General features: G+C 38.3%; 1 protein-coding gene across 1 annotated transcript in view; it reads right to left on the bottom strand.

The window, feature by feature from the left end:
• B3glct (beta 3-glucosyltransferase) overlaps positions 1-24,995 on the bottom strand; it is a 113,167-nt gene that overhangs the window by 36,201 nt on the left and 51,971 nt on the right. The window contains exons 7-10 of the mRNA XM_023715057.1: positions 19,961-20,097; positions 11,273-11,336; positions 5,043-5,162; positions 2,831-2,900 (exon numbers count right to left, since the gene is read on the bottom strand). Coding sequence (XP_023570825.1) covers positions 2,831-2,900; positions 5,043-5,162; positions 11,273-11,336; positions 19,961-20,097 — 391 coding nt within the window. The remainder of the gene's footprint in view (positions 1-2,830; positions 2,901-5,042; positions 5,163-11,272; positions 11,337-19,960; positions 20,098-24,995) is intronic.

Genomic DNA, 24,995 nt, shown 5'->3' with positions numbered 1-24,995 from the left:
GTTCACCACCACTGCTCTAGTTCATTTATATTAGAATCCAGGCAAATGTAGCTATGTAGATGTTTCATAGTCAGGCAAATTACAATATTTAAGATATATATTTTTTAAATTTTAGAGGTTGGTTTTATGATCAATTTGTTCAAGAGAGTATTAACAAAAAAATTAACACATATTTTCCCTTCCTGTGTCTACACCTCATCCTCATCAGGGAAGTGATCAGAATAAAACAGTAAGTGCTCACAAATATAGCCCCTTCTCAATTGTTCAAATGTAGTTTCTTATCTATTTTTTTTTCTTCACTGCCATTTAACTTTGGTTCCTTCAAGTATTTCTACCACACAGCAAACAGAGAAGAGGAAAAAGAAAAAAAAAATAATAATAATAACCCATGGTTGACTGGAGCGGCAATTTGCTTGGACAGGATGGCAGTCTAAATTCTCAGCCCCATGTGTCTCGTACATCGTACGTGGCCTTCAAATCCTTGCAATACCCATTGCTAGTGAAAATTAAAGCTTACTTTCACAGCTTCCAGCCAAGTCCAAGCTGACCCTGCACATAGCAGGGAATCAACATAAATAACAAAGACAATTTAATCAGCACTTGGTTCATCACATTTCCAAGGAAATCACAGTAGAGTTGTGCTGTGGCAGAAAGAGCATGAGGATTCAGAAGCTGGAAACTCAAGTCTTGCTTCCTAACTCAGCAGGCCACAAAAGGACTCGGGCCAGCTCTGCATCATTCCACACTCAGCTTTCTCCATGATATCAAGTGAGTAACCGTCACATCACAAGGAACTGTCAGCATGAAATTTAATAATGATTACTGTGAATGTGAAAACCACACCGGAACATTTTAAAACAATTAGCAGTGAGAAGCAACACCCAACCTGAGATATGTGGCTTATATACAATATAAGGGAGGGACAGAGGCTTGTTCTCTCCTCTTTTACTCTTGTTGCTTTTGGTATCTTCTACCACCATGAATGTTGCCTCTGTGCCATACCACCTTGCCTTGGAGCCAACTGATTATGGGTGGAAATGTGCACAAACCGTGGCAAGTGGCAAGCCTCATCTATTGGGACACCCCCCACCCCATCTGACACTGTTCTAAGACTCCAGAATACTACTACTTTTCACATGAAATAATCACTATTCCAGGCTATCTTCAAGATCAGTCAAATCAATTCAAATACTTCTGCTTACTTAAATCGAAGACAGCCTAGTGCATTTCTCCACACCTTTTTTAAAAAAAAAAAAAGGTATTTATCCACAGGGCCTAGTGATACATGTCTGTAATTCTAGCACTCTACGAGGCAGAGGCAAGAGGATTATAAATTTGAGCCCAGCATGGGCAACTTAGCAATTTAGCAAGATTTTTGTTTCAAAATAAAAATAGGGTTGAGGATGGTTCAATCCCTAGTACCACCAAAAAGAGAAAAAAGAAAGAAGAAAAGAAAAAGATATTTATCAAAATCATTCCACAAAGCCCTTCTAGACAATGAAAAAAGGAAAATGCTATCAAATTTAGGTTAAATTTATGACAAATAACATTTTTGAAAAAAATTTTCTTAGTACATATTTGCACTGCTGTGGCAATCTGGAACACATATACAGCACATCCCAATTCTTTTTCATCACGTCATCTTACAGTTCCCTTGATTTTCCAAAAGATCTATCTTCCTATTTCCTACTGATAAATGAAACTTATTTAAATTGCTAAAGTGATCACCACTAGTATTTTAGACCTTTTTATATGAGTATATATTTTTATTTAGTCAGATTTAATAGAATTTGGAATTTTTCACCACTTTCTGGCAAACATGAATATTGATAGTTAACATATATTTAGGATATTCTTGATTAGAACTAGATTTTAATTCTAAGCAATACTATAATCCAAAGCTGTAAAATATTTTATTTAGGAAATATCTTCCCTTTTAAAATATTACTTGCATGCATCATGTTATCACATAAAGTATATAAATGTACTTCCCCCGTTGCTCCAATCTCATAAAAATGACAGCTAGTTAAGGAATCTCTCCTACATAAATATCACACCCTTGGTTGAAACTGACAGCCTTTTCATGGAAAAATTAAAATATATGCAAAAATTAGAAAATGAAAAAAACTGCCTAATTTTCAGTATCAGAAAAGTACTGTCTGAAGTGAGGTGTAAGAAGACAGAAATCCAGTCTACTTATTTTTAGGATGGACTTAAAAAAAAATAACATTACCATCATAACTAGTAACAACATGCAGAATAAACCAAAACAACATTGACCTGCATGCCAGAAAGGGTCATTGTCCCTAAGGTGGCTTTTTCCTTTTTTCCAACATATCTTCTCCCAAGCAAATATGTGTCTTTATTGAAAAGTACCAATAAATACACTTAAAATGAATATTTTTAAAAAGGAATAGCCTTGAAAAAAATATTCTTTGTTGACATTCTGTTACCTGGCAGTCTCCTCAGACTCTCCGTGGAGTTCAGAGACTTTGTGTGGACACAATGGGACACTGTTTTATAAATGTACTGTTAGGCACATATCGTTGCCAAGATTGCTACAAGTGAGCTTTTTCATTGTTTAGAACTCTGCTCTAAATAGGATTAAGAAGAGCGTGGGCTACTTGTATCTCAATACAAAATTGTCCCTCCTAATTGATCTTGGCGATTTAAGTGGTGAGATGAGTAATATTGATTAAATAACAATTTTTATTACAGCACATTATTCCATTATTTCCTTCCTTGTTTACATTTCTAACTGGCTTGTACTTTATTGCAAAGGCAGCTTGGATTCTTAAAGCCCAATAAAAATGAATACCACGAAACGTACTTCTGTCACCATGAAATTTCTTGCATGTTTTTACTGCGACAAAAATATCTTCCTTCTTCACTGGTTTTCCCTAAAAAGGAAGAAAAAAATACATGTATTTATAAGTCAACATTTCCTTAACTTTATGCACACATTAGAGCTTACAAAGTCTAGAATTCAAATTAAATGATACCAGGGATATCAAACTTACTTGGCAAATTAAAATTGTAGAGGGGAAAAAAGCTGAAATTAGGCTGATAGTATAATCTCTGGGCCTGCTTCCTAGCTCAGCAGATTACAGATGGTGAATCACGGTAACAAATCTTTTAAGTTTTCTCAAAATGAGGAGAAAAACCATCATAAGGGTGCTATGACTACCATAATTTATTAAGCACACAGTAGGTGGCCAATAAATGTTACATGCGTTTCCCTTTGTTCTCCTAGCTGGTAAAGATTTTGACAAAGGGAAAGAAGTGGGAAGATGATTTAGTGTAAAAATAAGAAATGACTCACTTTTCTGGGCCCAGCTGTACTTTGATGTTGAAAGCTATTTTTATGACCCCTCTTACGGCCATCCAAGTGCAGGGTAAGGATGTTCTGGCCTCTGCCAAAAGTAAGATTACTTCAAACCTCCGGGGAAAGGGTCACACAGATGAAAGAAGCATGCAGAGGGATTTGCGTCTAATGTGCTACTAGGCCTTTAATTGCTTCTTGATGCGGTATGGGTGGGGGTTGCTTTGCCTGCTTTATTACCTGTGTTGGACCTACAAAAACATTTAGTCCTGACTCCTCCATCATTCCGGGCTGGTTCAGAGTGACACCTGTTGCCAGCTCTGACATGTTGCTCAAGGCCCTAGGAAGGGCACAAAGGAGCAGGCTAGCATTATGCTAGGACTGGTTTCCTCCTTAGAAAGTGCAAAGAGCACCAATTCCCTCCATTGTCACACTGTGGACTCTGTGTGTGTGTGTGTGTGTGTGTGTGTGTGTGTGTGTGTGTGTTATTCGAGGTGGCACTCACAACCTTTGGTGTGACTGACTTGAGAACAGCACACACTATGAGAGGTTGGTGCATATATTTTTCCCTTATGAGAAAAAGCTGCCAACAACCTAGTGAGTTTCAGGGTCTCCTGGCTCATCAAGAAGACTGGACGAGTCTGCCAGAACCAGTAAGTGCTCTCTTAAAATTCTGGATAGTTTCAGGTGAGATCAAAAGCAGAGTCACTTGCTGAGATAGTAAAGATAATAGACCTGTGAGGAAGACTTGGTACACCAGAAAATGTCTAAAATTACCTTTCTAGGAAACAGAATAAAAGTTCCAATCAACATTGATACACTGTACCACCAACAAAGAAAAAATAACCTTGGTACACCACTGTGAAAGGTCTGAGAAGGTGCCAGACACAAACTTCTCTGCCCTCTCTTCTAGCTATGCGTGCTTCAAGAAGCATCTAATTTAACAATGGTCACAATGGCCACTGCTTTGGGAGTTTTTGGCAGAGTCATTCTTTGTTCTCTTCCTTTTACTCAGCATTCTCAATTTTAAAGCTGCACCTAAATGACTTCGGTTGATAACTGTTAAATAATTCTTTCTTTAGATTTACAGACGCCAGAACATTTGGCGACTTTAAGATAACATCAGAATGTGTGATGTACCTCTTTATTCTTCAATTCTGTGCATCAAACAACAAAGTATAAAAATTATTGTGAAATTTAACTTGCAGAAAAAAAGTATGTCTAAAGAAGTATGGAACTAGCCCCAGGGCAAGGTCCAGTATACAAAAGAGGCAAATACCCTGGATGACAAAGATCCCGCTCAGTACTTAGCTTTCTTCCCCCACTGTCCTCCGGACCTTCTTGCCCTCCCTATAAAAGCCAAAAGGGAACAAAAGTTCCCTGAGATTCAGAGTGGATGCAAAAGGTTCCAAACCTGAGGATGCCAGCTCTTGAATAGACTTGCTTTCTTTCCCACCACTGCTCAACTCCATGTATTAGCCTTCAGGTAGAAGCATCCAGGCTATGCTTGCCTCTCCTCTCATATGGAAAGAGTGTATCAACACCTCTTTCCCACCAGATTATCACTAGATGCATCATATGGGTTCTGGTGTGGCTTAGGGCAAAGGTTGTTTGCTCATTTATTTGGTTTTAGTATGTAAATTACTGGGAGAATATAATGGATAGCAGGCAAATTTTCCTTTGGTCTGCGAGGCAAAAAACTTTATCTTGCATTACTTACACAAAGGGGCAGAAAGGAATGAAATGTGGTAGCGCAGCTTGAGTCCATAATTTCTGTACAAAACTCGGGCACTGGCGTAAGGGAAGGTCCTCCACCTTTGTCCCAGATGTAGAGGGCAATCTAGCAAGACAAGAGAACAGCATGAGAAGGAGCAGCCAACGCTACAGTGTACAGACTCGAAAAGTATCTCAAGGGAAAGCAAAAAACACCTTCCAGGAGTGTTAGTTGAATCATACCAATTTGTCAATATTTAATGAGACATTTCAACTTAAATATGGTAATGTCATGTACACTAAGAGATCAACTTGATCTTCTACTGACAATAAACAATTGATCATGAATCGATATTATAATCTCCAAAAACTTCCAAAATGATGATGAGCAATTCCATGGAAGAACATCTTCTAAAACACTACAGAGACAGACGTAAGGAAACAGTATCAGAGCTCTAGTTTCCTGTAAGCCAATAGTTATGTAACCTGAGAGGCAGACTTGCTGAAAATATAAAAATAACATGTCTTTAAATTTGTTTTAAATGTGTTGCTAAATTAACCCAAAATTGCAGAAGCTGTGAGGACAAAAGCGTAAAAATGAGAACCTGGGGGAAGAGGCCCCAAAGGTGGTTCAGTCAGGAGCTGACCTTTGAAAACAGTTTCTGATGAGACTGAATAGAAGGAGGCCTTGAAGTCCCAGATGAGGCGAAGTAATCGCCCACATCAAGCTGGCTCTTTGGAGCTGCATGAAGGGCAAAATAACCTCAAATCTGTTCTTAGATTCTGTAACCCAAAGCTAAGTCTCTGTGGTTTGTGAGGCTTAAGAACATGTCAAATGCAGTGAAGTATTCCTACATCAGAACAGTACAATCTGCTAGCAACAAGCTAACACAAACACAAATCCTTACACTGAGAAACTGAGAACCTTAATGTAGGCCTCAGAGAATTGCCAAGACAAAGTTTCAGGAAAACAAGAGTACCATGAGAAAAACCACAGGGAGTCCACAAAAAGTATAAAGAAACGAGATGAACGAGAGCCAGCAGGCACAGCTTAATCAGACCCATAAGACTTCAGGTGTTAGAATTATCAAATATAGGCTATAAAATTACTGTTTAACATAGTTTTATAAAATAAAAAGCATTAGCATGAGCAGATTTTAAAGAGACTATATGAAGCAATTAGATAAATCTGAACAATAAGTGAATACAACCCTTGAAAGAAAAAATACAATAATTAACACAAAAATATAATGGCTAGGATAACATATTATATACAGCTGAATAAAAAATAAGAGAGATAAAAAATAAATTATCTAGTTTGTCTAAAAGGCAATGCAGCAAGAAGCCAAAACAGAACATGTAAGAGAAAATCCATACCTCTAGGATACTTCTGAAATTCCTGAAGGAGATAGAGAACAGAGATGATAAAATAGCTCAAAAACAATGGCTGAGACTTTTCAAAAAACTGCTCAGCAATGCTATTACATAGAGGTCCAACAAACCCTAAGATTGCAGAAGAGGTCGCTTTTAGACAGATCATACAATACTGTAGAACACCAAAGTGAACGAATGTTAAAAGCAAAAAGAAATGACAGATCACCTAAAAGGAACCACACGAGTCTAAGGACCGACTGCCTGACAACACAGCGGTAACCAGAGTGGGGTGGAATCACACTGTCCTACTGAGCGAGGACGACTGACCATCAAGAACTGTAACCAGGCTGCGACTAGGAAATGGATACTTTTAAAGGGGAAAAAAAGAGATGAGAATACGAGACTCTCAAGAAATCTATTTCAGTAAGAACTACAATGATCCCACAAAGATCTAAAAATCAAAATAGAATAGGATACTAAAGATGTTGACAAATACATGGTAAAGGCAATGCAAAGTCTGACTGCTTAAAGTACTGAACATAGCTAACAGGGAGGGGGCAAAACTACTAGACAATAATAGCACCTGAGACGAGAGTGAGATAACACAGTTAAGTTACTCTAAAGTCCTTCAATTTTCTGGGCATTAACTAGCCACTGTTAGGTTAAGAATGCATGTTAAGACATATGAAATAACCTATAAAGAAAGATTCTGTTTCCAAAATAGTAAAGGAAGAAAAATATGAACAAAAACTAAAAAGAAAAAAGAAAGCGAAAAAATTTTAAAAGAACAATAGAGAGAAAAGGAGGGGGTGGAAAAAGTGATAGAAACCAATCCAACTATAGTAGTAATCATAATCAATATAAAATAGAAATGTGTTTCCGAGTTTAAGATCATGATGATCAAACCAAGAAGGAAAAAAAGGTATGTCCTCTTTTCTAAAAAAGACACATCTAAAAATAAGGAAGTGGTCTGGAGAGAGAGAGCTCAGCAGTCTAAGCATCTGCCTGGCAAGCTCAAGTTCCTGAGTTCGATCCCTGGTACCACATGCCATGTGAGACCTAGAACCCTGGGTGTGCTGTGCCTGCCCCAAAACCATGTGTGGTGGTGTATTCCTGTAATCCCAGTGCTGAAGAAACTGAGACAGAGGATAGGATCACTATGAGTCTGAACTGCACAGAAAGACTGTGTACCCAATAAATAAATAAAAAATTAAAGAAAATAAAAAGGATGCAAAAAGTTTAAAAGATGGAAGATTATAAAGCCCAAAAAAGTTAATGTACAAATATTTAGGCCAATAAAATAAACAGACCATTACTATAGATGACAAATCCACTAAGAAGATGTAATAATTTTAAACTAGCCTGGTACTTTTTTTTTTTTCTGTATTTTAGGGAAGGGTCTACAAGGTGTTCAGGGTCTCACTACTAGATTGGACTCCTAGTGATTCACCTATTCACAGCCTCCCAAGAGCTGGAAGTATAAGTATGCACCACCATGCCCAGTCTCAATTGCTGTCTCTGTGCCCCCTGGGGGCAGGGCCAGCACAGCAGGCCCGGGGATTGAACCTCTGCCCCCTGCACCTGCTTGCAAGCGCTTTAATGTGCTGAGCTATTTGGCCAGCACTAGCCTGGTACATTAACATTGCCTCAGAGTACAAAAAAGCAAGAGCTGACAGTTCCATGAGGATTCACTGTCAAATCTACCTTTACATGGAAGATTTCTACATTGTTCCCTTAGTAAATGATAAATCACTCTCCCTCCAAAAGAAGAAACAATGCAAAAAAGGAACATAAGAAAATATCTGAACAGTAGTACAATTAACACATACTTTAACCAGACTGAAGAGGGGAGCACTAGAGCTCTACAAGAGAGAATACACATCCTTTTCTCTGTGTGAAAACTGGGCATGAGTTAGGCCATCAGGTGAGGCTAAACTTATGTCAAATAACTGATACAGACTACAAAAACACTAAGTCAGGAATCAATAACCAAAACCACAATACCAGATAACAAATATATTGGGTGACCAAAAAAAAATGTTATATACAACTTCACAGAAAACATCACATACAGTAAACATGTACTAATAAAAACAGAGAGCAAAGCTCCAAAGCCTCTGTCTTAGAGATGGTCATCCCATCACATGCCAACACAGCCACAGGAACCATGACCGTAAGGGCAAAAGACAGGAGCCCCTCAGAAACCTCATAAAAGGAAAAATAAAGTGAATGAATTTTGACACAGTCACACATGATAAGAGATCAAGACTAGTAATCATCTAAGTGCAAATAAGTTAGCCAGAGCTGCATGCACTAACACAGACCAATCTCTGATCAGAATAATTCATGGTGCAGTTCTATGCATATAAAGTCCAACAAGGTGCAAAATTATGTGTTACTCAGAAATATGTTCATATGTCATAGAATAGAAATAAAAGGGAGAAAGAATTAAAGATGCATGCTCTGGATTTCTTTCTGCTTAACTATGACCCACTTTCTAAATAATAAATTTTTCTTTATGATCAAATACACTCAGGTGTGTCATTACTGTGTCTTTGTTATTACATCTAACTTAGTATTAATGTAGTTTATATAGCAATCACTTGAAATTTTTTAAGCTTACATTATGGCCTACTTCCTGCTAAATTTTCATAAATGGAGAGTAGAGTATATAGTCTCTAATTTGGGGGCATAACATTCTCTCCATATGGCTTAGCAAAGGGGACCACCACTGAGAAAAAACATAGGTAACCTCAAATCTACTGGTAAATTTTCTCTCTTAAACCAAGTGGGCTGCACAGATATTTTGTTAAATGATTAGAAAATTTCACAGAATCTCAAAGAATCTATTCCAGAATGGACTCATTTAATATTTCTAGTGTGGTTTTTCAAACAGTCATTCTTTCCTTTTTGTAGAAGCAAAGATTAAATATATTTGTTCTCAAATAATCTGTTTCATCATTTGAAAACATCCAACAAATGAAAAAGCCTTGCGTGCATGCTTTTCACCCATGGAAGGCTGCCCAAGCAGGTGAACTGAATAACAGGTCAAGAGTCACCTCAATGTCCTTAGACATACATTCCTGCAGTGAAAAGCAAGACTTGTCAGATAATCAGACATGCCCACAAATACAATGCAAAAGGAACCCTGCTAACTGGTGATTTGGAGCAATGCATAGCAAGAACATCTGCTGTTTCAAGATAACTGGTCACAGGTAACCAGGAAATGCAGTGCAATCACACATATGCCAGGGGGCCAGCGTGGCACACCACAGCTGCATGCTTGGTACCAATTGGCTCAGTTCTACTCTAGAAAGCCAAGCACAGGCACACAGGAGTCAAATGTCTTATTATGTTCAGATCGCTAGAACAAAATAGCACACATGGAGTAGTTTGCCAGGAATATTAAGTTATTCCTCACAGATCTGGAGGACTGGAAATCCAAGATCAAGGCGACAGCAGACCCATATTCAATAATCATCAGCTTCATGATTCACAGGTGCCATCTCTTTCCTGTGTCCTCACATGGCGGGAGGAGACAAATGGTTCTCTGGGGTCTGTTTCATCAGGGCATTGATTCCCTTCATTAGGACTCCAACATCATGACCTAATCATTTCCCAAATCCCACTACATTAAGAATTCCACTTAAATCTGCTTTTTTTTGGGGGGGGGGGAATGCACACAAACATCCAGTCTAGAGCAGTATGTGTATAACCAAAGCACCAAGATAAGATCAGAGATACTTTTAATGACATTTTCGCATTTTTTTGAAATCTACTTCTGGACCCACCTACCTACTTTAAAAAGAAAGAATCATGAATCATGACATTCAATATTTTTCACTGCTTCTTCTCCACCTACACTGAATGAGAAAATTAAAATTTTAAATGAAATCCTGTCAAAAAGCCTGTCCAGGAGGCCTGCCAAGACCAGATGTGTCCATCCAGGACAAACTTGACAACAGAACATTCTTCTTTTGTATAAGCTTGTCTGACAGATGGCCCCAAAAATGTAACTTGGCTGAGAAGTTAGCTCAGCAGCATAAGCATCTGCCTGGCAAGTGCAAGGTCCTGGGTTCGATCCCTGGTACAAAAAAAAAAAAAGTTAACTTGAACTGTTCCTTTGTGTAACCTGTCTTTTCTGCCTTTGCATAACTTTGGCCTTGCGATATAACTTAAAATATAACAGGATATTTCTTCCTCTGTATAACCCATGCTTTTTTTTAAAATGTATTTGGTATAGGGTTTCACTATGTAGTTCGGACTCATAGTGATCCTCCTCTTTTCAGCCTCCCCAGCACTGGGAATACAGGTGTGTACCACCATGTTCACTATCATGTTTTGTATTACTGACAGCCTTGTGATGTAATCTGCAACATTTAAACTCCCTTAGCAACCTAGGATGTCACCAACCCTCCAGTCACAACGCACCACATCTGTTTCCCTACTTGTGATCCCTATAAAAAACCCAAGACTTCCCTGGGTGGGACTGACTCTTTGGGAGAGATCCCAGTCAAGCCCACTGGTACAGTAAGCTGCCTCCTAAGCCTCCTGGGTGCCATTTCTTCCTATGTTGGCCTGATTTCTGTAACCCCATTACTAAAATTAGCTTAAAACAGAAAGTCCTAACTCATCAGACTGCTGTGGAATTAGTGGGGAGAAAGCAGGTATGGATTGGGAAAATGTACTATTAGGGAACACAAAACACCTTTTATATCAAAACACATAAATTCTGTCCAGTTTCTTGAGGATGAAACTCAGGGCTTTGTGCATGGTAGGTGAGTGTCCAGCCCTGAATGACATCTCCTGAACAAGATTAGTTCTTCATTATTAACACTTTCAATCAAACAAGCCAAGACATACCTCATGTTTTAAATCTATTGTAAAGTCAGATTTCAAGGATTCACTCTTTAACCTCTCGGTGAGCCTAAAAAATAGAGACAATGATTTTTTTTTTAAACCAGAAAAAGTATCAAACAAGAATAATATATTCCTGAGACTGATATTTGAAAATAGACTCAAATATAAACTTTAAGACAAAAGTAAGAGTTTAATTTCCTTGATGGAAAGGAGTAATACAATAGTTTGTTGACCAGTACAAATGCAAAACTGTTGCAGATACAGCCTTCATTATTTCAACATCTGCTCAATAACATCCAATCCAATCCAATCTCTTGGAAAAAAAGAGCTTTGTTGACCATAATAACCCTTATATTTATTAATTACAGAAGAGGTCAAAAGAAAAATAAAAGTTACTACTTTTAATAACCTTAATGAATTCTTAGGTTATGGTATATGGGGGGGGGTAAGCATGTAGATTTGGGAAAGAATAAAAGTTACTTTTATTTGTAACTTTTTTCCTTTAAAAAAATAACCCTCTATGGCTTCTCTTCCAGAGAAGCCCCAAAATTCTGACTGGCCCAGCTCTCCTCACCATGGGCCTTCCGAGTACTCACTTGCTCTGCTGCGCATGCTCCTCCCCACTGGACAGCTGTCTAATGTGCATGTAGCCAACCTTTACTCAGTAACCTTTTCTGGTCCAAGACCAAATCCAATGACACCTTTTTTGAGAAATTCTTCCACTGAAATTTTGTCCACTGCTCCTGAACAAAATGTGCACTATGAACTCCTTCAGTGAAGGAAAGCTATATATTCTTTCATTCTTCCTGACTGAAGCAGAATTACATATTTATCAAAAAATCACTTAAATAATATGCAGGTCTATATTTGTTTACAGGACCCACCACTGGGTCATCAACTTCAATCACCAATCCCCTAATAAATATTTTAACTACAAAGAAAATAGTGTAAAAGGAAGGTTCATAAGTTTCAAAAATTTTACTGAGTTTTTAACTATACCTTAGTGTGACTGGAACATGAACAAGTTTTTTTTTTAACAATTCTTATTACACAGCAGGATAATGACTAACAAAGGATATAAAGGAAGTAAAGGTAGGAAAGGTTGGTTAACTGGTATAAAAATACACTTAGCAGGATTAAGTTCTACAGTATGGTAAGGTCATCATAGTTAATAAATAATTCATTGTATATGCATGATAACTAAAAAAACCTCAATGTAATATCACTACATATTGAGCATAAGCATCAAATAACACATAAATATTATAACTGTACATCAATTAAAGTTTTAAAAATCTCTGTCTGATTACAGGAAAGAGAAAAGAGGCAGATGTAGATTACAGTTTATGTTTAGGCATAAAGCATATGCCTCATAGTTGACAGAAATACATTAGCAGCAGGGAACAACAAAAGAAGGCTCATGTAGTATTTGTCACAATCCAGTTCAATATCTGCCCACAGACCTTGAAGAATGAATGGGTGAGTTTCACAGAGAACGACATTCTCAAATATACTCCTGACGTATATTAAGAGGAGAAAAATCAGCTTGGCAAGTAGACTCCTATCTAGTATGATTCTACTCAGATGCAATGAGTTTTCATAAATCAACTTTATCAGGGTGACTCTAGGATTTAGACCCACGCCACACGCCTTCAAAATCTGACCAAACCATGCAGTATTCTTCTTGAGTCCACAGAAAGAAAACATCCCTCCATGGGCTTCCTGCCACACACCTCTTCATAACAAACACCTTCAAACTGTTACCTTAAACATGGGCTCTTTTTTTTTTTTTTTTTTTTTTTAACTTTTCACGTTTCTTGCTCATTTAGTTCTTGAAAGGCTTTCTTTTAGGAAAAACTCAGGGCAAGGCACAGGGAGTAAAAAACCTCAATTGTCTCTCTGCTTGTTAGAACTAAAAGAGTAACAAGGTTTAAAATATTGCAAAAATAGACAAAGAAACTAGGATGGGAGAAAGGAGAAAGGAAGGGAAAACGGAGAAAAATACAAGTTAGCTATACTATTAGTGTCCCTTGGTTCACTGAAAGGGAAGATAGTGCTAATGTCAATTAGAGAATTTTTATGCCCATATCGTAAACTCTGAGTAACTGCTTCGATGATGAGAATATGCACTGTATTAATTGTTTTTATTCTCCTACTATTTTGTTATGCATTTTTTTTTACTTTTTTCATTAAAAAAAGTATGTCCAGGTCCTACGGTGACACAGGTCATTCACCTAAGCTAAAAGGCAACCTGTAATAGTGGAAGGTGCTTTTCATTTTCCTATGCATACAGCAACATACCACGGATTTTTTTCAAATACGCATTTTAGTAACCAACAATACCAAAACCAACCAAGACCAGAGATTCTAGCTACTTAGCTAACACATTTCCTTAAGACCTGTCACTCAGTTGTCCTTATATTTAAAAGTTGTTGAGCTGTGCCCCCCAGTAGCACCATTCTAATAACACAACCAGCTAAACTGAAGATATATACAAGATTTGGTGCCTCTTCAAATCAATACAAGCCAACCTCTGAGCTCACTTTTCTAGTCCTGCTTATGAATCAATGAACAGAGCAAGACAACAAAGGAAAACCTGGTAACGCTTGCTAGTACAGAGATGAAGAAAACCAGTAAGTTTCCTATAATGATACATATTTGAAGAAATTATCTTATTGGAAAATAAGAGCTTCTACAAAGATGCAACATTTCCATAAAGTAATACGGACAGAACACCATCGTGTGGCTCTTTTGCTGGAAATGTTTTTTTTTTTTTTGTTTTGTTTTTTTTCAAAACAACAGGGTAACAGTAGTTAATACATTGCACACTATCTTTAAATTACTCAGAGTACAAGATATTGGCATTTAATCATCCAAACAATATCAGCATCTTTCTTTTGAACTCTTTCTTTCCAATGAACTAAGAGAAATTAGTAATATAACTATCTTAAATATTCTATATATAGTTTTTTGCTTCTCCCTTTCTTCTTTTCACCATTCCTTCATCCCAGTTTCTCTTTCCTTTTGAGCAGTTTCTTCCCATTCTACAGCATCAATTGTACATTCTGGATCTTATTTACTTTCACTTCTCACACTAGGGAGACAAAACCATGTTTATATACATGTGCATCTGATTTATTTCACTTACCAGTATGGTCTGAATTTGCATCCATTTACCTATAAAAGTCTCCAGTTTATCCTTCTTTATCGTCAAGTAGTACCCCAGAGTATAAAAAGAGCATATCATTTTTATCCATGCCTCAGCTGATGGGCATTTGGGTTGTTTCCATGATCTTGCTATGACAAATTGTGCTACACATGGATGCACATATATCACTGTGGTATAATATTTTTAATTCTCTGGGAAATTCCCAGGAGAATAGCTGGGAAAAATGGACTTCCAAGCCTAGTTTTTTTGAGGCATTTTCACATTGATTTCCATAGTAGTTGCACCAGTCTACACTCCCACCAACAATGGAAAAGAGTTTCTTTTTCCCCACAACCCCTTCAGCATTTGTTATTGGCTGATTTCTTGACAACAGCCGTTCTTTCTGGGATGAGCACCTCAGTGTTGTTTTAATCTGCATCACTCAAATAACCAGTGATGTTAAACACTTTTTCATATTATTTGTTGTTTGTATGTCTTAATCTGAGGCATGTATACTGATTCCAGATGCTCATTTTTTGGACTGGGTGTTTAAATTTGGGAGATAAGATATATTTGAGTTCTTATGTTCTCAATAGTAATTCTTTGTCTGAGGAACAACTGGAAAATACTTTTTCCCACATTGTGAGTTGTCTCTTCACTCTCATAGTGGTTTCTTCTGCTGTGCAAAAAACATTTTAATAAGAGATCCCAGTTGTTGATTCTTTGTGATAGTTCCTGTGTGATCAATTTTATTCATAAAATCTTTGCCTACACCAATGTCTTTATGAGTTTTATGTATTCTCTTTTCCAGCAGAATTAACACTGGTTTTAATATTTAGATCTTTGATCCATTTGACTTTAATTTAGTGCATGGTATAAGATATGGGTCCAATTTTAACTGTCATCACATGGTGCTGGAAATGCTGAGCACCAGACAGTATTATTCAACTCACTGATGTGGGACTGCAAAGCCAAAAATGATTTTTGGTAGAAAAGAGTCTAAGAAAGTAGATATTTGGAAATGTGTTTTAAGTATCCAGCTTGTCATGATGACTTGGGCAGAAGAAACACTTAAGTTACTGCAAATTCTTAATTTGCCTCAGAAGTGGGCCATCTAGTCAAAGAAATTAAACAGAAAGAATCAGCATCCTCATGGTGGGCAGTGTTCATATCTGTACAATGCAGTTTCCTTTTTCTTCTTAAACAAAGTTCTTAATCAAATTTTTTTATTAAATACTGAGTCTATCAATTAAATAGACTCCAGGTTCACAGCCTGATCAGTCAGGGCCAACCAAACCACTGAAATTCCCAGGCAACTCTAGGGTTGGTACAGTGTCTTAAATTGGCCCAACTAGGCAGAATAAGCACTTACCTTCCATGGAGCAGAAGTATTGGAAATAAGTGGGAAATAGGTAGCCCTCTTTGGACAATGAAACTACGAAAGGAACCAGATTTGGCACAAACTGATGCACTATAGACAGGAAAGACAGAAAAAATCTGGCCCCTCACAAACACTGCTACACTGCCTAACCAACCAACCAAAGACTCCACCTCCAATTATAGCAATAATATTCTCTTAATCAAGGTCAGTGGTTCCTGATGCTGGCATCTAAAACTGAATTGATACCATTCCAATAAAGGGAGGAAATAAAGCAAGCACATTAGTTTTAAAACTGGGAGAAATCAACTTGGCAGATTCAATCTAGCTGTTAACAGTGACAATGGATATTCTGTGCCTTGCTTTAGTTCTAAGTGTAACACTAACATATTATAGCTGGGCTTTGGGCTTCTGGAAGGTGGTCACATCATGGAGGTAGAACGGGATTAATGCCCTTATGAAAGGGAGCTTATATGCCCCTTCTACTGCATGAAGATAAGAGAATACTATCTACAGACCAGAAGAGGGCCCTCACCAGACACTGAACCTACAAGTGCTCTTGTCTTAGCCTCCTCTGAGCAATATACATATTTCTGTCACTCATATCACCCAACTCATGGTATTTGTTATAGCAGCCCAAACTGACTAAGACATACAAGCATGCAGCGAGGAGGCTCTCAGTTCTATCTAATAGGAAAGAAAGACCTGAGACAAGTATGGGGGCTGCACACTTGGCTATCAAGAGTTATGTTCAATGACCTAAAGAATAGGGCATGAAAAGGGATCGTGTACCTATGGTCTCCTAAAGGGTTTCCTCTAGCATTCCTATGAGAACTCCACATAACCATTACAAAACTGGTCAGCATAAGATAGTCAGGAGGTGAGTGTTAGCCAGAGCCAACTGAATCTGCCTAGACTGTGGATGTATCCACATCTTATAAGTAGTAAACTGGAAGGCAGAGTTCACAGGCCCATGAAGATGTGCAGATCAAATCATACCTTAATGCCAGCAAGTCAAGCAATGAATTGGGCAAAACTATTCTTTTAAGCAAATGCTAGGAGCCCAAGATGTATTCAAAAGATATTATTTTCATCTAAGCGGTCAAAACAGAAGCAAAAACAGTTTCTTCTAATGCCTAGCACAATCACAAGAAATGAACTTGACACCAAAAGATCTCCAAGGAAGTCATGGATAGAAGAAAATAGGGACACTGATGGGACACTAAAGAAAACAAAGCCCCTTATGAGAATCTGAGGACCAGCATTTACCTTCTGGAAGAAAGCCCTAATGGAGGGGAGAAATGGAAGTAGGAGGTCTATAAGCTTCAGAGAAATTGTTATGGCCTACAAATGTTATATAGGGTCATCCTAAGTGCTCTGTTTCTCACTTTACTCCTGGGGGAAGAAGTAGCTGTCGTACTAACCACATTTCACAGCATAGGCAGAGATGTGCTTGTATCTCCTTAAAGGACTTAGGCAGACTATGGAGAATGGGAGGGAAACAGGTTTACAAAGAAGTTATAATCCCCAAGTCATGGATGGGGGCAGAGGTCAACAGGGTCAAGAGAGCCCTCTCCTACCATGCACAAAGCCTATGGTTACATTCTGAATTCTACATCAAACACCAATCAAAAATCCAAGTTAGAGAAACTGAATCCACACAATTTTTTGCAGGGAAATTCAACCTAGATCTTTCCACACTATGAATCAAAGTAAAGTGAGGAGGAACCAAGACAGTCTCCTCAGCCATACTGGAAAAAATCCTAAGAGGACAAGAAACAGGGACTCAGTCAAACACATAAAGCTCAAAGCTTTTTCTATTTTTTAAGTCTGGACTAAACAAAAGCAGCTGAACTGGGCCCTCCGTACAAGACTGTTGCACATAGCAATAAAAGAGTGTGATCTGGGAACTCCGGGCCTTCAAGCTGCTGCAAGCCAAAGCTGGTTCAACATGAGAATAAACATGACCTTGTTGCTGAAGGGTAAAGCTCATGGCCCTTTTCTCTAGGAGAAGCAAAGTCAGGCAAACCAGTGGAGGACAAGTTGGAACAGCAACTACTTCTTTTGCCCCTCACCCCTTCTTCCTTCTAAGAACAGACAGGGGAAACTTTGCATATAATTATACACATTTGATCCAGGCTGCGAAAAGAGAGACCTTGAAAATTAAAACTACAGTGAGATCTCCCATTAAGAATAACTATTATCAGAAAGATGAAAGACAACAAGGGCTGGTGAGGAAGTGGGAAAAAAAGAAACCCATGCTGTTTATGGACATGTACATTAGATTAGCATGAAAAACAACATGGCAGCTTCTCAAAAAATTAGAAAGAGAACTACATATATGATCCAGGTACCCTGCTACAGGCTGTATCTATTGAAAGGAAATGGTATCAAGTATATTGAAGAGACACCTACACTCCCATATTGGGTGTAGCATTATTCACAGCACACAAAAGAGGGGAACAACCTAAATGTCCATCAACTGATGAACAGATAAAGTGGACATGGTATGCTTATAGCACGGGATGCTATTAAGTAATAACAAAAAAAAGGGGTCTTGTCCTTTGTTACAACATGGTTAGAACTGGAAATTATGTTTAAAAAAAATCAGCCAGGCACAAAAGATAAGAACTGCATGATTTCACTCAAGATGTGGAATATCAAATAGGCTGGTCCCCAAGCCAGATGTGGTGGTGCATTGTCTGTAATCCCAAAACCCAAGAGATCAAAGGCAGAGAACTGCCATGAGTTTGAGACCAGTCAGAACTATAAGTAAGTTCAAGCTCAGCCTGGAATACACAGCTAGGCCCTGTCTCAAAAAAAGAAAAAAGTTGGTCTCATACAAGTGGAGAGTGCAGGGGTGGTTATAAGAGGTTGGGAGAACAGATAGGAAAGAGGCTGGGAAAAGGTTGGTCAAATCAAATGGGTATTAAGTTACTGTTAGGAGTAAGAAGTTCTGATGTGATTTGTAGGGAACAGTGATTATAAATAATTATGAACTGTATGTCAAAAATCTTGAAGAAAGGAGTTTGGATGTTTTCACCATAATAATAAATGAGAAGACAGATATATGTAACTTGATTTATACAATATATATGGGATACATATACCAAAACATCACATAATACCTCATTAACATGTATAATTTTTTTATGTATTGCATCAGTTAAAGATAAATTTTAAAAAGAAATTACAGGTTTTTGTTGCTTCTGATTTTGACTTTGTGCTTTGTGGAAAGGGAACCTATGGCCCACACATGCTCAGCAAACTCTGTACCACTTAGCTACCTGCAGCCCCACCCAGGCAGCTGCGCTGAGGCAGTGTTGTGCAGGTTTCCCACCGGGATGGAGGGTATTACACTGTACAGACTTTCCATGGTGAAGGCAATAGTGAAGAACTTTTAGTCAGCCATGAATTACAAGGAATCTTTTACCCCATTTTTTTAAGATCTCAAACCTTGGAAATAGGATATTTAATGAGAAATTATACCTGAAGATCCAAACACTGCAGATGTCATATCAACTTTTTTATTCTCTAAAGAACAAAAACACATAATTAATCTAAAGAATTCAAACTAACAAGGTCCTGTGAACAACTATGCATCTCCTGAATTACAACTTTATCACCTTTGCTTTCCACACCTAACAGTATCACCACAGCTCTGCTGTGTATGAAAGCTAGGCGTAACTACCTATAGCACCCTCCACCAGCTTTGCCCCTTGCCTTGCAGGGTACAAGTATGCAGACGCATACACACGCTCCGTCATCAATTCTCTGCCCCAGCACGTTCATGATCCACTTTCTTATTGGGGATGCAAGTTACAGCAACAACAAACCAGTTCTCTTCACAATAATGCTTCCGTGTGCACAGTTCTCAAGACTTACCTGCTCTCCCTTAATTATATAACTTATTTGCCTTATTCCGCAAGTGAGTAGTAGGAAGGAGAGACTGAGTGATTTGTCTGAGGGGACTAATAAGTGACACAGCTGAAGCAAGAGCCCTCAGGGGCCTGGCTCCTGGTTTCCTTGTCCCACTCTATCACACAATGCCTCTAGCTGGAAAACTCATTTGTGATCCTGAGATCCATCACTAACAAAACTCAGTGAAATAAGAAACAAAAGCTGAACCACCAAAAACAAAAAAACCCTAATGATAAATTCTTACTTGTTAACAAGTGGAATACTAAGAGCCCAGCCGGCAGCAAAATCTGGATATTTAAAAACTGTAGGATTTTCAGAAAAGGCATAATGGTGAATTATTGTAGATTCTTCATCATGCAGTGCTTTTCCTAAAAACCATTCCTGTTAAATAAAAACATACAATGTCATTTTTTTAAAGAAGCCATTTCATGTAAGACCAAAAATAAAGTCATATCATTACTTTTAGTCAATTTTATCTTGAGAGTTCAAGTTATCTATTTTTACAACATTTGCAAAATATATAATATATAATTTATAGATATAAGAAAATAAAAATCAGATTATCAAGATGAACAAAATATTAATCATTATACCATAAACACATAAAAGTTACATTTTCTAGAATATTTTACATAAAAATACTATGAAGGCAAAGAAAACCATGGTTCTTTATGTACCACTTAGGATTACATAGAAAGACTGAAAAATTCCTTCAAAAATCAGTACCTGTTTTATTTATTCATCTATTCATTTGATTAGTATTCATTGAAAATTTACTATACAAGGCAGAAACATAGTTTACATTGTAGGAAGAGATGGAAATTAAGTAAGTACATATAGTAACTGACTAAGGGATACCTTAGAGAGGAAAACCTCATGGGACTTATCAAATGAAAGGACATAAAATAATATCAAGGGGCCCACTGTGCAAAAACCAGGATGAACAACTGAGACAGTCAATGCAAAGTCCCTGAGGCAGAAAGAAGCTTGATATATTCAACGAAAAGAGAAATACAGCATGTCTAGTACAGATTGGGGTTGGAAAGCATGATATGAAAGGGGAAGCAGACCATGGCAAGTTTTTTGGGCCAGAAGAAAGAAATATAGACCTTATTCTATGAGCAATGAAAGACCTCCATTTCTGGCCATAAGAAAATAGCCTATATCAGACCTATTCCAACTGAAAACAAGCTTATATGCTGCACAAATATACATAATAAATTACTGAAGACATCAGAAAACACCACAGATGGACAAGAAGGACCTGCACATTGGGAACTTCGTTCTCTCCAGAAACCTGCTAGGACCTCAGCAGCAAACAGTAGTAGCTGAGAATTTCTGCAGTCTCTCTGGACTGAGGAAACAGAGGCTAGAGCCACTTAAGGATATTTAGGGGATCCTGGAGAAGTGAGCCCAAAAATCTGATGCAATTTCCCCTTGACTATCTCAAAAACCAAGAGGAAAAGACAAGACCTAAGCAGAAAGCAGAAGGAGAGAGACGAAAACGCTGAGCAAAGCCTTCAGGTGTCTTGTGGTACTGGGGTGCCAATGTTGGAGTTTCGGGTATCCCAGAGCCCTAGGAGGAAGGGCAGGATGCACACAGGCCTATCTAAACAAGGTCCACGATGCATCTACATCCTCCTATAGGATGCTGCAATCATTTCATCAACTGACTCCTTAATTTTTCACATATTTGAAATTTAGCCCAAAACTATCAGGCAGAGCAAGAAATAAGATTAGATCAAAGGCAAAAAGAGGAGGTGAAACACACAGATGCACAGGCAAATAACACTTTACAGTCATCAAGCAAAACTTTGAAATAAATAATGTTAATATGATTACAAAATAGATGAAAAGATGTAGAACTATACCAGAGAACTAGAATTAACAAAGAAGAGTCTGATGGAAATCCTAAAACAATACATCCAATATAGTTCAGAAAGATAGTAAACACAATGGAAAAGAAGGTTAGTGATCTGAAAGACAAATCAGTAAAAAATACCCAGATTGAGGACAAAAGGGGAAAAACAAAGAGGATAATAAAGAAAAGGTCTCAAAGCAATATAAGACACAGAGGTCTGTTAATGCATGAAACTGGAAATAGAGTAAGAGGACAGAATGAAGCTAAAATTAATAGAAAAAAATTTAAATTTTCTGAAACTAATGAAAGTCATCAAGTCATAGATTCAAGAAGCCCTATAAAACTCAATCAGAGCAAATGACCACTAGGAAGACAGTACACAATGTGTTAATTATTGAAACTGTCCAATTTGATTTGAAACTGTCTCACTGCTATTTGTCTCTCAATAAAATTATGGAAAAAAACTCAATCAGAACAAACAAAAACAAACCACACAGAGGCATTCAAAGGAACAAAAATATGGTACACAATTGACTTTTCAACAGAAGTAATGAAAAGTAAAGACAATGGTACGCCATCTAAACAGTAACAGAAGAAAACTACTGCTAACCTAGAATGGTATACCCAGGGAAAATATCTTTGTTGGAATGGGAAGCCACTGGAAGGTGTTGAGCAGCAGAGTGGCAGGATCTGAATTAAAGACTAGATTAGGCTGACAAGAGCAAAAATAGCAAGGGTCTCTGTATAGTCAGGGTGAGAGATGCTAGCCTTGACCAGAGCAGCAGTACTAAATATGGAGATAATTTGGATGAGGGAGAAGGTTTGGAAGTAAATCCACTAGAAAGGTCAACTTGCAGTAGAAGGATTAAAAAAAAGAACCAACTTATATGTTTTATATGAGCATCTGGGAGAAAGATCGATGCCAATTTCTGAGAAGAAGAGGACTAAAGCTGGAAGAGTTGTAGAAGGATATCACCAGCTCAGGCTGGACCACATCAAGTCTGAGATCCCTCAGTAAGCAGAGGTATTCAGCGGGCAGTCTGATAGAGGAAAGGCCTGAACCTCCCTCACGTTTTCATTCCTCTAGGCTCTGCCACATGAGCAAGCTATTCCTTGAATCTTCCACACAGACCACTCAGCACACCCCCAGTCTATCTTTTACCTCTTAGTCTGCATTATTTTACTCCATAGAACTTGTTATAATCTGATGGATCACATATTTATTTGAATTTCTGCTATCTCTGTGAAATAAGACTACCAGCTCGAGAGTACAGATGTAGTCTATTTTGTTCACTGCTGTCTTCTCCAGGATGTCTAACACATGAGTACTCAAAAACTTTTTGTTAAATGAATGAAGCAAGCTCTAGAGACACTGAAGAAACTATGTAATTCAAATGAAGTACCTTGAATTCTAAACGTTTTTACATTTTCTCTTATCAAATTAAAGCCACATTTCTCTATTCCTAATCAGTATATAAAGGCAAGATGGTACAATATTTAAGAACTCTTAAATATTTCTCAGGGCTTTAGTGTACTGTGGTTTTATCCTAAATAATGTCCAGGATCCTGTCTCTGGTCAGCTTAGAAACAGCACATAACAACATGTGTAGTAGCTATTAACACGACTATGCTTGGATTCACATACCCCTGTGAAAGTAGTGACTTTCTTCTTGATATTTTGCTTCTTGATACAATAAGTCAACACCAGGTATGAGGAATGTCAAATACCAAGGCAATGACCTCAGCTAAGGAAGAAATTTAACAGCTTTCCAAAAAAAAAAAAAAAATCAGTAACAAAGCTCTTTATCAAATTACTAAACCTTACTATGAAAATAACTGCATTTAGCATACCATGCTAGTAATTTTCTATAAAGAAAATAAACATCTCAATATATTTTGATACCCTTATCAATTTTTCAGTATTAAAACCTGTTTGAAACATAATCTTATATAAAATATGTTGTTACATTTTATTTCCAAGCTGCAATATAGCTATCATAAAGTATCTACAATTATTTTTCAATATTTTTGCGAATTATAAAGGATTTTAGGAAATTAAAACATAATCGATAGAAAGAGATTTACCCTGGTGTTTCTTAATGACTTTCTTAATGGCTTCATGAAAAGGACAATTATAATCAGGACAAAAGAATAATGAATATTATCAACAACATTAAAGGAATAATGCTGATAAGGGCCGGCAAGATAGCTCAGCAGACTAAGTGCCTGCTCAGGCACACACAGGGACCACATGCTGCGCTGGCCCTGCCCCTGTCCCTGAGTGCACTGAGCCACCAAGACCCGGTGTGGTGATGCACACCTGTAATCCTAGTGCTGGGGAGGCTAAAAACAGGAGCTGCGTTGTGAGACCCTAAACCAAATATATTAAAAATAAAATAAAAATAAAAAACAAACAAACAAAAAAAATAATGGACTGGTCCCAGCCTAGATGCAGCGTGGGTGAGACCCTCTTCCACCCCCTTGGGACGCCCCCAAGCACTCCGTAGCACCTCCCCCACCCCATTCACCAAGTAGGAATGTCTGCTGCATTCCAGGGACCCCCAGGCCCAGTCCTAGCCCAGGCCCAGTGAGTGTGTGGGAGAGATTCCCGGTACTCTGCACCAGCAAGACGTACAGGTCCCAGCCAAAGCACAGCGTGGGTGAGACCCTCTTCCACCCCCTTGGGACGCTCTCCACTACTCCGCAGCACCTCCCCCATCCCACACACTGAGTAGGAATTTCTGTTGCATTCCTGGAACCCCCAGAATCAGTCCTAGCCCAGGCCCAGCGAGTGTATGGGAGAGCTTCCAACTACCCTGTGCCATCGTGACCTACTGGTCCCAGCCCAGGTGAAGCATGAGTGAGACCCTATTCCACCCCCTTGGGGCAAGCCTCATGACTCCTTAGTACCCCCCAACCCCGCCCGCCAAGTAGGAATTCTTGCCTTGTTCCGGGAACCACCAGATCCAGTCCTAGCCCAGGCCCAGTGGGTGTGTAGGAGAGCTGCCTCTCCCCTCTACTCCACCTTGTTCCCTCCAGACTCAGCTCAGGCCTTGCATACAGACCTGGGTGAAACCCTGCAGCTGCATTCCCTGCAGAGAATATAGGGGACAGAACCACGCAGCTAGTCCAGGAGTAGAACATCTTGCCAGAGGGGCACAACAGATTCACCCCCAAGGGCAGCAACAGGAAAAGCTGAACACAGCAGCCAGACCCAAGCCAGGCACAGCTGGATAAATCCAAACTTTCTAGATCTGCACCTGAACTTCAGTAGGTGCTAAGGTTATAACTGCAACAAAGATCTATAACAAAGGTCAAAAGACAGTGCTACACAAAATGACAAGAGGGAACAAAATGCAATATCAGAACCCAAGCCCACCCATAACAAGTGCAGAGGACACAAACACAGAACAAATTG

Source organism: Octodon degus, unplaced genomic scaffold (assembly GCF_000260255.1).
Source record: "Octodon degus isolate 3935 unplaced genomic scaffold, OctDeg1.0 scaffold00038, whole genome shotgun sequence".
Classification (NCBI taxonomy): domain Eukaryota; kingdom Metazoa; phylum Chordata; class Mammalia; order Rodentia; family Octodontidae; genus Octodon; species Octodon degus.
Note: the sequence above shows the minus strand (reverse complement) of the source record. Positions and strands in the feature narration are given on the sequence as shown.